The 15437-nt window shown below is 38.9% G+C and overlaps 1 protein-coding gene across 1 annotated transcript in view; it reads right to left on the reverse strand.

Annotated features, from left to right (window-relative positions):
• RNF11 (ring finger protein 11) overlaps nt 1–3527 on the reverse strand; it is a 46947-nt gene extending 43420 nt beyond the window's left edge. The window contains exon 1 of the mRNA NM_001077953.1: nt 3193–3527. Coding sequence (NP_001071421.1) covers nt 3193–3315 — 123 coding nt within the window. The 5' untranslated portion in view covers nt 3316–3527. The remainder of the gene's footprint in view (nt 1–3192) is intronic.
• Between the last annotated feature and the right edge of the window lie 11910 nt (nt 3528–15437).

Here is a 15437-nt window from a genome sequence, read left to right on the forward strand (position 1 = left end):
GAGTAAAAACTTGAAGGGAAGGGAGTCAGCCATGATGATACCTGGGGGAAAAGTACTCAAGGCACAGAAATCAACCATGGCAAAGGTTCTGGTGTATCCTAGAACAAAGAGGCCAGAGAGGTTAAAGAGAAGCCAGCACGGGCAGAGTAGTAGCAGATATAAAGAGAGCTATGTATACAGGCAGAGAGTATAGATCATGTAGGGTTTAGGGGACACTAAGGAATCTGGATTTTACTTTGAATGAAATGAGGATTCACAGAAAGTTTGGTAGAGTGTCATGATCTGTTTTACCAGAAACAATCTGGATGATAGATTAAATATAGATTAAAGGGAGAGCAAGGGTGAATGCAGGGAGACCAGTGAAGAGGCTACAAAGAAACCCAGGAGAGAAATATGTATTTTCCATAAACTTGACCACAGTTTGTTTATGCTTACTTTCAAGCATAAACAGATAAAACAAATCTCAGATCCTGCTAATAGGAAATAACTGGATCTTACTGAAGTTTATTATAGAGCTCTTGGCATATACATGTACACACATCTTTTAACTACTCACTGCAGAATACCAAATGTGTTCCTTTACAATCAGTTATTCTCTGAATTTTTAAAATATCCTTTTGTAGCTGAAACTATTCTTTAAAGAAATAAGCCAGTATTTCTATAGCTATCAATTATATACCATTTTTGAAGAAAAAATAAGTTACTTCTGTTCATTCAAAGTATAAATTATTTATCTTGGATTGGTGTTTCTCAGACTATGTGAATTTTACATTCTTAACACATTTTACATTCCTAAAACATTTCAGTTCCTTCAGGTAAGACAAATTTCTACAAAAGTTTCTATTTTTATACAACTTTCTTTAAGAAATTACTTTCTTCAAACTGATACCAAAGTTGCCTATCAATGTCTGGGTTGTTCATTTCAGGAAAAGGCAACCATGAAAAACTCCCATTGTCACAAATAACATGTTTCAAAAAGACGTTCCTACATGATACCAAAAAAACCCTCTATTATCTTATCCTCCTGGAAAAGGCAAATATTGAATACAATCTCCATAAATTCTAAATAAGTTATTCTTAACAATGTATAAGATATACATGTATTTAAGAGAAAGAGTACAATAAGTTGAAGGTATTTTACTTGCTTAGAAGAGGACTAAGGAATACAGGAGATTTTGAAATAAAAACTCATACCTCTAAAAAATGTTTTTCATGAAATGGAAATAAGCACATTGTCCTATAACATTTATGAAGGAAATCAAGAGTGAAATTTGAAGGAAAGTAAGAGTCAAAGAATTTACTTGCTTCAAAGACTCAGGAAAGCACTTAGATTTGGTTTGGATTTTTAAAGAGACTTCTCCTGTGACAATTCTTCGGAAGAAATGGGTGTGTAAACTTACATAACAATACTCCATTTAAATTCATTAATTCACTCAACATTTAAGTGTTTATGTGCCAGAAACTGCACTAAGCACTGGTGGTAGTCCCTGTTCTCAAGGGCTTAGAGTTTTCCCTTATTCCAGTTACTCAGCAGCTACTATGAAGCCAGATGTTGTGGATACAACAAACAGGAAACAGAGTTCCTACCTGCATTCAGCTTATACTGGAGGAGGAGGGAAATGCCTCAAGAATGAGACACACACCTAACTTAACAAGGACGACATATAAGTGTTATATGCGTTACTTTTGAAAGTGCGGACACTTCCTTCATGGGAGACACAAAGAAGGGAGTGATTGATTCAGGGAGAAAGGGAGGGGAATTTAGGAACTTCAGATACAGCTCAGCTGAGTCCTCAAAGAGGATTACACGCTCACCTGCTGACCTTGGGGGAAGGGTTGCAGAGAGAGCAACTGGAGCTAAGGCAGAGAGGTGTGAATAAGCTGTTGTGTTTGACAGGCCTGGAATATGAATGTGAGGGATAAATCATGGAGTCTTCTGTAAGCCACATGAAAAGACTGGACTTTACCAGCATATATGAAAGGCCCCTGATGGGTTTTATTCAGAAAACCAGCATTTGTGATCAGGTTTTTCTGGTGTGGTGAGACACGGATTTACATAGGAATGAGAAAAGAAAAACACTAGATAATGATGTCACCACATGAAACAACAAAGGAGACTGCCCAGTTAGAAAATTAAACCCCAATCAGGAAAAAAAATTAAGCCACTTAACTATCCAAGTACTTCTGGTAAAGTTTTTAATCAACATCTTGAAAAAGTAGAGGAAAGGTTTATACATATATTATGGATTATAACGTCTACATATCTATTTTGAGTTTTCTAAAGAGGTCTTCAGCTCTTTACAAATCGTGTAAGGACATCTGGAGCTGCTGATTGCTGTACAAAAAGAAGTGAAGCTATTTAGAAGACAAGTCTTTGACACATAGGGAGAACCATGAGTAACAGAAGGTATTTCTCAAGTAAGGTTTAAAGGTTTCCAAAGTTCAAGATAATCAAGTTCTCTTAAATCAGCGCGTTTAAAAGGTGTGTCACAGGGGTGGAGCAAAAAGAGGAGGGGTTCAGAATTAAGACTGTTGTTGCTGTTCAGTCGCTAAGCTGTGTGCTACAATTAATATAAACACACACACACATATGTATGTATACCTATGTATGTAAAGAAGCAACTCCATGTTGCTGGAACCAAAATCACTACTTGAAAATCTCCCAAGCACAGGAAGAAATGAACGCCTACTAAATTCAACGAATACAGACAGACTAGAGGGAGGAGAGGAGGATCACACTTCAAAGTATAAATGGGATGTATGTGTGGCGGGGGGGTGGGGTGGAGTAGTGGGGGTAGGTTAACCACTTATCCAGAACCCATAATCCAGCCGGTGACGAGGAAATCATCTTCGAACCTCACAATTCACATATAAAGGCAAGCAAACATCACTTCCGAACTCCACAATCTAGCCACCAGTCACTGGTCAAGGGGATATAATCACACACTCGAATCCCAGAACTCAAGGACAGAAGTACCATCCCCACACTGCTCGAAGGGAGGTGAAGGATTCCCCCTATACTGACGACGGGAGCAATCACACTTAAACCCAGCCCTAAGGGGGTCAGTGCCTCTCAGGCCAGGTGTTGCCGAGGCCAGGGACAGTGACAGACAGCCCCGAAGCCCCCACAATCTCCGCCAGAGCCGCCTCTACTCCTCGCACCCCCCTTCCCCAACACACACCCTCCCCTACCTGATATGGCGGCGGCGGCTCCTGATCCGGCTCCGTCCCCTCGCCAAAGCTGGCCCGGTCGGACTGAGACTCGTGAAGCAGGGAGATGTCATCCGAAGTGGGGGACTTGAGGCAGTTCCCCATCTTCTGGGGCTGGGGTGTGTGATCTGGGGGAGGAAGAAAGCAGTGGCGGGGTCGTTCGCACGCTCCGCGGTCAGCCTCGGTCAGCGAGGTGGGGTCGGGCGGCAGGCCGGGGTTCAGGCGGCAGCGGCTCCCCCGGCCCCCGGCGCCGCCGAAGGGCAGCTCATGCCAGTCCCTGGGGCTGAGGGCTTAAGGCTGGGCCGCGGGTTTCCCGGGGTCGCGGCGGTTGCCTCCTCTGAGGCGGCGGCAGTGGGGGGGGGGGGGGGGCGGGGAGACGAAGCACTTCCCCACCCCGCCCCCCCGCGGGGCGGCGGCGGCCACGGAGCTGCTGGGCCTAATCCAGGTCAGGAGCGGGGGGCGCAGCCGTCGCGGCTCCCTCAGCTGCTGCCTCAGCTGCTGCTGCTGGCCCCGCCGACGCCGGAGCCGCAGCCGCGGGCCTCATCCTACTCCGCTTCGCAGCGGCGGCGGCGGCCAGAACGAGGCCAGCTGCGGCCCTGCGTCACGCCGCCGTGCGTGCCCTGGTCCCGCCCCCAGCGCTGGGAGGCGTGGGTAGCTCCGGCTGTGCTCCCGGCTCCTTTGCCACCCCCCAGCCCCTCCCCCGTCCCCAGCAGCTGTTTCTGGGGCTGCGTCAGTTTCTGCTTCCCTGACAGCCTGGGACGCGATTCTGATACCTCTTTCGGGTCTTCGGTTTCTCCCCACGCGAACTGCTCCCTCTTCGCTTGTCTCAGCTCTTACCTGTGCGTTATTTTGACAGTCTTCTCGCTACCTTCTGCCAAGTAATCTATTTTTAAACCCATATCTGAATGGATCACTCCCATGATTAAAATATTAAAGGGTCTATCCCTTCGGAATAAAGTCCAAACTCACTACCTCCCCAGTCACTTTCCAATCCTCCTACATCACGGTCAGAAGAATTCTTCTACCGATTATTCTATTTATTTCTATTCTCAACACCATAGTACAAGCTACCATCATTTCTCTGCTGTAATACTTTGAACTATTTCCCCTGCGTTCGCCATTGCCCCCATTCAATTTACTATTTGTACAGTTATCTTTTTAAAATGTAAATCTGATCATGTCATTCCTGTAGGAGGAATTCAAGCCTTTTAAAACATTCATTAAAAACTTCCCAATACTGTTATGACTGAAGTATTAATTCTTAAATAATTTACTAATCTGGCTACCTCCCCAGTCTCATTTGTGGCCTTGTTCCCTCACATATTCTAAACTCTAGCATGTCTAAATAGTTTTCAGTTTTCAGTTAATCTAGAAAACTATTCCCTCTGGCTGAGGCCTTTACCCATAATGTTTCTCTGACATAAACTCACTTCTCCCCACTCCTGACCTTATACTTTCCATCAAACTATATCCCCACTTGTCCTTCCTGGACTCAACTTTGATTCTACTGGGAAGCCTGTCCTCTAACCCTCCTGTCTGGGTTAGTTACCTCCTCTGTGCTCACAGTCCCTGAGCACTCAGTTCCTGAGTCCCTGTGAGTCTCTGTCACAGCCAGATCAAGCTGAATCTGCCCCTCCTCTGTACCAGGCCTGGCACATTGCCTGAGGCAGAGTAGGCTTTCTTCTTAACTGAAATAACAAAGAGCTCAAGAGGCAATGTATGTAGAGGGAGGAAATAAGAAAGATGAGAATGTTCTAATATTCATTCATTCAACGAGAGGAAAAGAGGGTCTTGATTGTCTTTTTTTCATTCTTCATTTACTAATTTTTTTCCCACCATACTCTATATTAGGCACTAAGGAAAGTGAAAGTGAAGTCGCTCAGTCCTGTCCCACTCTTTGCAACCCCCATGGACAGTAGCCTGCACCAGGCTTCTCCGTCCATGGGATTTTCTAGGCAAGAGTACTGGAGTGGGTTGCCATTTCCTTCTCCAAGGCACTAAGGAAATCTGGCTTATTCTTGATGGAGCCCAGAATCCAGCTAGGAAGATATGTAAACAGTGAGGTCTTCTGCCACCCCCAGGACAGGTTTCTAGAGGGCACGGGAGGGAGTAATTAGAGCACTGGGTGAGGATCAGAAAGGATTCTTGGAAGTAGAACTGTGTAAAAATGGCACGTCCTAAGTGCTGTAACTTTGAAGTCCCTGTTCTATAAAATCACATATTTTATTTGAATACACTCATATCACACATTAAAGGTGATATTGCTATTTTGCTATTTTCCCTCTTTTCCAAGACTTACCTTTTTTCTTGTTAATGGCTCCCACCTGAATAGGTGTATCTGTAATGCCATGTTTGTTATCAGAATCTTTCACACATCCCCAAGAATCATTGCTTAATTCTGTGGCTTGGACAAATAAAATTATTGGATTATTTGGAAGGAAATTTTCAGGTATTTTCCTCTTTTCTCTTATTGCCATTTTTCTGGTCCCCTCTGAACTGTTGTGACAACTTCTTAATGAAGCCCTTGCCTCGGCACCATCAATACATTCTCCACACTACTGCCATGGAAAATGTGATCAGTGAGCATTCATAGACTTGTGGCTCAGAAATTTGGCATGACATTAAGGCCTTGAACCATTTGGTCCCATCCTGATCTCCAATATGACTTTTTTTATTTTAAATTTATTTTTTAATTGAAGGATAATTGCTTTATAGAATTGTGTTGGTTTCTGTCAAACATCAACATGAATCAGCCATAGGTATACATGAGTCACCTCCCTCTTGAAACTCCCTCCCACTTCCTTCCCCATCCCACCTATATGACTCTTGACTCCGACCAGGCATCCTATACTCCAGCCACATCATAATACTTACCATGCCCTCAGTTTTCACTATGCTTTTCCACTTCTGATCCCTTGCCATGCTGTTCCCTTTTGTTGAAATCCAACTATCTTTTAAGACTGTCCTTAGGTGCTACTTTCTTCATATAGCTGCCCTTGGTTTCATTTAGTTGAAATATATGTAACAATATAAAATAAATGGGATCCATTACTATATTATATTATATACATCTATTTATGTGAATAGTTTAACATAATTTCTATGTATATACATAGATGTGTGTATATCTTAATATATATGTAAGAATGAATGAAATCATAACTTCCATTTATTAGCCTGAGTCTTGAAAGATTGATGTTAACATTCCTGTTTTACAGGAATAGAAATATGGCTTCACATGGCTACTCAGGGGGTAAAGCCAGTATTTAAATTATATACCAGTTGCCTCTATTAAGTTGGCAGAGGGAACTACGTCATTTTTCGTTCTGATAATCTTTCTCAGTGTATAAAAACAAGAGAATGGGAGAAGACTTATCTTCAATGCCTTTAGCATCCATGTCTACTTTTGTAAGGAAGTAGCTATTCAATGATCTTTCTTCCTAATCTAGTTTTAGAAGGGAACACTTGGGAAGTATCTTGTATACCAGAAAGGGTGATCTAATCACAAAACAATTTTAAATAAAAAAAGTAACCAACACTATTGAAGTGACAAAGACTCTTCTAAACCCAGCTCTAGTCAGGCTCCTCTAAGGCCTCAAGGCTCTAACTTTGGGCTTTGTGCTTGACCTACTTATTTCAGTTTTAGCAAGAATCTAGTTGAATTAGTTTAGCCAGAGTCCCCCTCCCTTAGTATCTGACCACCTTGGCCTGCCTTTAGCAGAAATCCTATCAATGTTTTTAGCCAGAATTCCCTTTTATCCCTGATGTTTCCTCTTTGTAATTTTCCATCCACTGTCTCCCACCCTGTTCCTTGCCTTTAAATTCCCACTTGTCCTTTTTGTATAATACAGAGTGAAGTCCAATTCTATACTGAGTCTTTTGTCTCCTATTGCAATAGGTACTGAATAAAATATGCCTTCACTGCTTTGTCTGATTCTTGTTTTCTCTGACTTCAGGATATCTAATGCAGAAGCAGATATGAAAATCTAGTATCTTCTGTTGAACCAGATTTTCTTTATATATACTTTTTTTAGACCAGTTTTAGGTTCACACCAAAAAACTGAGCAGAAGGCACAGAGATTTACCATAACCCCCTGCCCCCATACATGCATAGCTTCCCCCATTATCAACACCCTGCACTAGACCAGCTTATTTGTTTATTTTTGGCTGCGCTGAGTCTTCATTGCTGCGAGTGTGCTTTCTCTAGTTGTAGTGAGTGGGGTCTTTCTAGTTATGGTGCACGGGCTTCTCCTTGCAGTGGCTTCTGTTGTTACACAGCACAAACTCTAGGTGAATGGGCTGAGTAGCTGTGGACCATGGGCTTAGTTACTCTGCAGCATGTGAAGCTTCCCAAACCAGGGATTGAACCCATGTTCCCTGCATTGGTGGGCAGATTCTTAACCACTGGACCACCAGGGAAGTCCCAAACATTTGTTAAACTGGTAAGCTATCACACAAAATGCTTGCTTATGTTAGGGTTCACTCATGGTGTTGTACATTCTGTGGGTTTAGACAAATATATAATTACGTGTATATACCGTTATAGCATCATACAGAATAGTTTCGCTGCCCTAAAACTCTTCTGTACTCAGCCTATTCATTCCTCCTTTGGCAACCACTGATGTCTGAGCAGTCTCCATGGTTTGATTTTTTTCAAAATGTCATATATTTAGAATCTTACAGCATGTAGTCTTTTCACATTGGCTTCTTTCACTTAAGTGAAAACTAAGATTCCTCTGTTTCTATTCATGCCTTGATGATTTCTTTTTATCACTGAATAATATTCCACTGTCTAGCTATCCCACAGTTTATTTATTCATTTATCCACTGAAGGACATTTTAGTTGCTTCCAAGTTTTGGCAATTATGGATAAATCTACTATAAACATCTGTGTATAGGAGTCTTTTTCCCAATTATTTTTATTGTAGTAAAATACACAACATAAAATTTACCACCTTAACCATTTTAAGTGTAAAGTTCAATGTTAAATGTGTTCATAATATTTTGCAACCGTCACCAGCATCCATCTCCAGAACACTTTTCATCTTGTAAAACCAAAACTATCCATTAAACAATAATTCTTCTTTTTCCCCTTCCCTCAGCTACTGACAACCACCATCCTACTTTCTGTCTCTGATTTTGACTGCTGTAAGTATTTTATATAAGTATAATCACACAGCATTTGTACTTTGTGACTGGGTTATTTCACTTAGCATAATGTCTTCAAGGTTCATCCTGGTATAGCATATTGTAGAATTTCCTTCTTTTTTAAAGCTGAATAATATTACATTGTATGTATGTATCACATTTTGCTTATCTATTCATTCATTGATGGACAATTGGGTTGCTTCCACATTTTAGATGCTATAATCCTGCTGTGAACATGGATGTACAAATATCTTTTCAAGACCCTCATTTTAATTATTTGATTATACACCAAGAGTGAAATTGCTGGATCATATGGTAATTCTATGTCTAATTTTTTGAGTAACTCAGACTGCTTTTCCACAGTAGCTGTACCATTTTACATTCCCTCAAACAATGTGTTTGCAGGTTTCTATGTGAACTTGTTTTCAAGTAATTTGGCTAATATCAAGGAGCACAGTTGCTGGATTATATGGTAAAAGTACGTTCAGTTTGTAAGACACTACCAAATTGTCTTCCAAAGTGGCTGTACCACCAGCAAAGAAGGAGTATTCCTATTGTTCCATATCCTCACCAGTTTTTGGTGTTGACAGTGTTTGGGTTTGGGTTTGGGCCATTTTAATAGGTATGTAGTAGTATCTCATTGTTTAATTCCCATTTCCCTGAAATTTTCCTTTCATGTGCTTATTTGCCATCTGTATATTTTAACTGGTGAGATGTTTGGCCCATTTTTTTAAAAAAAGGGGTCTTTTGCTGCTTCATAAAAATTTTAGAATCAGTTTTCTGATAACCTTAAAATAGCTTGCTGGAATTTTGATTGGGATTCATTGAATTGACAGATCAACTTGAGAAGAACTGACATCTGGACAATATTGAGTCTTCCTATCCATGAATGTGGATATCTCTCTATTTACTTAGATTTCATTATTCAGAATTTCATAGTTTTTCTCATATAGATCTGTATATATTCTATTAGGTATGTATCTAAGTATTTTGATACAGGAGACAGGGATCAAGACCATCCCCAAGAAAAAGAAATGCAAAAAAGCAAAATGGCTGTCTGAGGAGGCCTTACAAATAGCTGTGAAAAGAAGAGAAGCAAAAAGCAAAGGAGAAAAGGAAAGATATACGCATTTGAATGCAGAGTTCCAAAGAATAGCAAGGAGAGATAAGAAAGCCTTCCTCAGTGATCAATGCAAAGAAATAGAGGAAAACAATAGAATGGGAAAGACTAGAGATCTCTTCAAGAAAATTAGAGATACCAAGGGAACATTTTATGCAAAGATGGGCTCAATAAAGGACAGAAATGGTATGGACCTAACAGAAGCCGAAGATGTTAGGAAGAGGTGGCAAGAATACATAGAAGAACTAAACAAAAAAGATCTTCACGACCTAGACAATCACAATGGTGTGATCACTGACCTAGAGCCAGACATCCTGGAATGTGAAGTCAAGTGGGCCTTAGGAAGCATGATTGCCAGGGGAAATATCAATAACCTCAGATATGCATATGACACCACCCTTATGGCAGAAAGTGAAGAAGAACTAAAGAGCCTCTTGGTGAAAGTTAAAGAGGAGAGTGAAAAAGTTGGCTTAAAGCTCAACATTCAGAAAACTAAGATCATGGTATCCAGTTCTCTCACTTCATGGCAAATAGATGGGGAAACAGTGGAAACAGTGGCAGACTTCATTTTCTGGGGCTCCCAAATCACTGCAGATGGTGACTGCAGCCGTGAAATGAAAAGACACTTACTCCTTGGAAGGAAAGTTATGACCAACCTAGACAGCATATTAAGAAGCAGAGACACTACTTTGTCAACAAAGCTCTGTCTAGTCAAGGCTATGGTTTTTCCAGTAGTCATGTATGGATGTGAGAGTTGGACTGAAGAAAGCTGAGCGCCGAAGAATTGATGCTTTTGAACTGTGGTGTTGGAGAAGACTCTTGAGAATCCCTTAGACTGCAAGGAGATCCAACCAGTCCATCCTAAAGGAGACAGTCCTGGGTGTTCATTGGAAGGATTGATGCTGAAGCTGAAACTCCAATACTTTGGCCACCTGATGTGAAGAGCTGACACATTGGAAAAGACCCTGATGCTGGAAAGATTGAGGGCAGGAGGAGAAGGGGACAACAGAGGATGAGATGGTTGGATGGCATCACCGACTCAATGGACATGAGTTTGGGTAAACTCCAGGAGCTGGTGATGGACAGGGAGACCTGGCGTGCTGCGGTTCATGGGGTTGCAAAGACACGACTGAGCGACTGAACTGAACTGAACTGAATGTAAGTGATATTGTATTTTTAATTTCAAACTTTACTTGTTCATTGCTGGTTATATAGAAAAGTAATTGATTGTTGTATATCAACACTGTATCCTCCAATGTTACTCCAGGAGGGGTCAATCTTACTATAATCACTTATTAGTTCCAGGAAGGGTTTTTGTTATTTCTGTTGATTCTTTTAGATTTTCTATAGAGATGATCATGTCTTCTATTAACAAAGTCAGCTTGATTTCCTCTTTCTCAACTTAAATAGCTTTCATTTTCTTTTCTTGTCTTACTGCATTAACTAGGACTTCCAGGACAATGCTGAATAGCAGTGGTAAGAGGGTACATCCTTTCTTTGTTGCTTATCTCAGTGGAAAATCTTACCAATGTTGGAATCTCCCCATTCAGTAAATGCTACTGTAGGTTTTTTGTAGTATTCTTTATACTATCAAGAAAGTTCTCCTCTAGTTCTAGTTTGCTGAGAGTATTTATCATGTATGAGTGTTGGATTTTTCCTTTCTTTCTTTTGAGTGTTGGATTTTTATCAAATAGTTTTTCTGTATCTATTGATATGATCATGTGATTTTTCTTCTTTAGACTGTTAAGATTGTAATGTAATGGATTACATTACTTTATTTTTATTAATTGGGTTTTCCCTCATTCTTTTTTTAATTTAATTTTTGGTTGCATTGGGTCTCTGTTGCTGTCCCCGGGCTTTTTCTAGTTGCCATGAGCAGGGGCTACTCTTCATTGCAGTACACTAGCTTCTCAGTCGCGGTAGCTTCTCTTATTGCAGAGCACAGGCTCTAGGCATGCAGGTTTCAGTAGTTGAGGCATTCAGGTTTAGTAGTTGTGACTCATGGGACCTAGAACTTGGGGCTCAGTAGTTTTGCTACATCAATAGTTGTGGTTTGTGGGTTCTAGAGCGTGGGCTCTGTAGTTGTGGCACACAGGCTTAATTGCCCTGCAGCCTGCAGAATTTTCCTGGACCAGGAATTGAATCCATGCCCCCTGCATGGGCAGGCAGATTCTTATCCACTATACCACCAGGGAAGTCCACATTAATTGATTTTCAACTGTTGAATTAGCCTTGCATATGTGATAAATGTCACTCAGTATATAATTCTTTTTTATACATTGTTAAATTCTATTTACTAATATTTCATTGAGGAGTTTTTGCATCTATGTTCATGAGCGCTATTGATCAGGTTTTTTTTTTCTGATAATGTCTTTCTCTGGTCTTGGTAATGAGAGTAAGGCTGGTCTCATAGGATGAGTTAGCATCTATTCTGCTGCTCTTCTGAAAAAGACTGAGAGAACTGGCATAATTTCTTTCTTAAGTGTTTATAAGAATTCAACAGTAAACCCATCTGAGCCTAGTGCTTTCTGTTTTGGAAGGTTATTAATTATTGATTAAATTTCTTTAATAGATATAGACCTATTCATATTGTCTGTTTCTTTTTGTCTGAGTTTTGGCAGATTGCTTTTTTCAAGGAATTGGTTCATTTCATCCAGGTTATCAAATATGTGGGCATAGAGTTATTCATATTATTCTTTTATTATTCTGTAATGTCAATGAGATCTGTAGTGATGTCCCTTCTTTCATTTCTTATGTTAATAATTTGTGTCCTCTTTTTTTCTTTGTTAACCTGGCTTAGAGGTTTATTGATTTTATTGTTTTTTTTCAAAGAAACAGTTTTGGTTTCATTGATTTCCTTTATTGATTTCCGTTTTCAATTTCATTGATTTCTGCTCTTATTTTTATTATTTATTTTCTTTATTAACTTTGGATTTAATTTCCTCTTCTTTTTCTAGTTTCCTAATGTGGAAACTTAGGTGACTGATTTTAGATCTTTTGTCTTTCCTAATAGATGCATTAAATGCTCTAAATTTCCTTTTGAAATAGTGCTTTTGCTGCATCCCACAAATTTTGATGTTTGGTTTTCATTTTCATTTAGCTAAGAATATTGTTTAATTTATCTTGAGATTAATTAGGATTGTGTTATTTAATCAAAAACTTCTTAGGGATTTTCTGTTATTGGTTTCTAGTTTAATTCCACTGTGATCTGAGAGCAAATATTGTATGATTTCTTTTAAAATTTGTTGAGGTGTTTTCTAGCCCAGAGTGTGGTTTATCTTGGTGAATGTTTCATGTGGACTTGAATAGAATGTATATTCTGCTGGTTATTGGATAAAGTAGTCTATAGATACCCAGTATACCCATTTGATTGATGGTGTTGAGTTCAAATATGTGCTTACAAATTTTCTGCTAGTTGCCTTCATTTCTGACAAAGTGGAGCCAAATATTAAAGAGATATTGTAAAAATATAGAAGATTTTTCTTGGAATACTTATTTTTCATAAAAATATGTTATTATATTAACATGTAATGGAATTAATATTGTGATTTAAAGGGATTAAATACATATTTTATATTTCTCAATTTTATTTTCTAACATGACAGACATGCTATATATAATTAATATAAACAGAAGCTCAATTAGGTCCTTAATAATTTTAAAAAGCATACAGTGGTCCTAAGATTAAAAGTCTGAGAATTGCTATTCTAAATCTTCCCCACTCAAGTATGTTCCATGGATTGCACTACCTAACTCACTTGGGAGCTTCTTAAAAATGCCAATTAAAAAAAAAGGAAAAAAGAAAGGCAAACTTTCAGGCCCCACACAAGACTGAATAAATAAGAATGTACATTTTCATGATCCTTTGATGATTTAGATGCCCATTAAAGTTTGAGAAACACTGGTCTAGGGGTGTTAAAAAAAATCTTCCTGACACTTGAGTTTTATAGAATGACTAGGAACAGCTGGGGAGGACTGATGACCAAAGACTCAGGAAGACAGGATAACATGGATGAAATAATAGTAGAGAGAAATGTTATGACATGCTGGGAAACTGCAAACAGAACATATCTAGATTTTTGACAACGTTCTTTTTCAATTTTTAAAAATTGTGCTAAAATACTTGTAACATAAAATTTACCATCTTATTCATTTTTTGGTGTGTAGTTCAGTGGTTTTAGACACCACAATCCATTCCCATACCTCTTTTTATCCTGTAAAACTGAAACTCTATACCTATTAAACAATAATTCTCCAGTTATCACCATGAACCATGGTTCCAATTTCTCCATATCCTTGCCAGTATTAGTTGTTGTCTGTTTTTCTGACAGAAGCCATCCTAATGAGTGTGAGGTCATAACTCATTATAGTTTTTATTTACATTTTCCTAATGATCAGTGAGGAGAAGGCAATGGCACCCCACTCCAGTACTCTTGCTTGGAAAATCCCGTGGATGGAGAAGCCTGGTAGACTGCATTCCATGGGGTATCGAAGAGTCAGGCACGACTGAGCAACTTCACTTTCACTTTTCACTTTCGTGCATTGGAGAAGGAAATGGCAACCCACTCCAGTGTTCTTGCCTGGAGAATCCCAGGGACAGGGTAGCCTGTTGGGCTGCCGTCTATGGGGTCGCACAGAGTTGGATACAACTGAAGTGACTTAGCAGCAGCAGCAGCAGCAACAATCAGTGATGCAGAACATCTTTTCATGTGCGTCTTGGCTATTTGTATATCTTCTTAGGAGTAATATCTATTCACATACTTTGCCTATTTTTGAATCAGGTTGCTTTTTTATTGTTGAGCTTTAAAAGTTCTCTATATACTTTGTATGTTAATGTCTTAAAGATAAATGATTTGCCAATATATTCTCCTATTCTGTTGTTTTCCTTTTTACTCTGTTATAGTGACTTTTGAGGCATACAGTTTTAAAATTTTCATGAGGTGTTGTCTAATTTTTCTTTTGTTATTTATGTTCTTAATGTCATAGACAGGAAATCATTTCCAAGTTCAATGTCATGAAGCTTTTGTCCTATGTTCTTCTAAGAGTTTATTGTTTTAGGTCTTACATTTAGGCCCTTGATCCATGAGGAATTTTTTTTTTTTTTTATATGACGTTAGCTGAAGGTCTAACTCCATTATTTTGCATATGTATGTCCATTTTCCCCAGAATCATTTGTTGAGAAGCTTGTTCTTTCCCCATTGAGTGGTCTAGAGACTTTTGTCAAAAATCACTTGACATATATGTTATAGTTTATTTCTGGGCTCTATATTCTATTCCATTGATCTTTATGTCTGTATTTATGCCAGTATCACACTATTTTGATTACTGTAACTTTGTAGTAAGTTTTGAAATCAAGAAGTGTGAGTCTTCCAGTTTTGTTCTTTTTCAAAATTGTTTTGACTTCGTGTGGTCCCTTGAGATGACATGTGAATTTTAGTATGCTTTTTCATATTGCAAAAAAAAAAATGTAGTTGGCGTTTTGGTAGGGATCACATTGAATCTGTAAATTGTTTTGGGCAATATTGTCATTTTTTAACAATATTAAATCTTCCATTCCATAAATATGAGGTGTTTCCATTTATTTGTGTCTTATTAAATTTCTTTCAGCAATATTTTAGTTTTCATTGCACTTAACATCCTGTTAATTCTTAAGTATTTTATTCTTTTTGATGCTATAGTAAGAGGATTGTTTTTATAATTTCCTTTTCAAATTGCTCATTCTTATTGTATAGAAATGCAACTGACTTTTGTGTTGATTTTGTATCCTGATTTTTTTGCTGAATTAATTAATTAGTTCTAACAGACTTTTTTGTGGAATCTTTAGTATTTTCTACATATAAGATTATACCGTCTGCAAATAGAGATATTTTTATTTCATCCTTTTCAATCTGGAAAGGATTGGATTTGGTTTCAATCCAAATCCAATTGAAAATTGGTTTCAATTTCTTTTTCTTGCCTA

This window comes from Bos taurus, chromosome 3 (genome assembly GCF_002263795.3).
Source record: "Bos taurus isolate L1 Dominette 01449 registration number 42190680 breed Hereford chromosome 3, ARS-UCD2.0, whole genome shotgun sequence".
Classification (NCBI taxonomy): Eukaryota; Metazoa; Chordata; class Mammalia; order Artiodactyla; family Bovidae; genus Bos; species Bos taurus.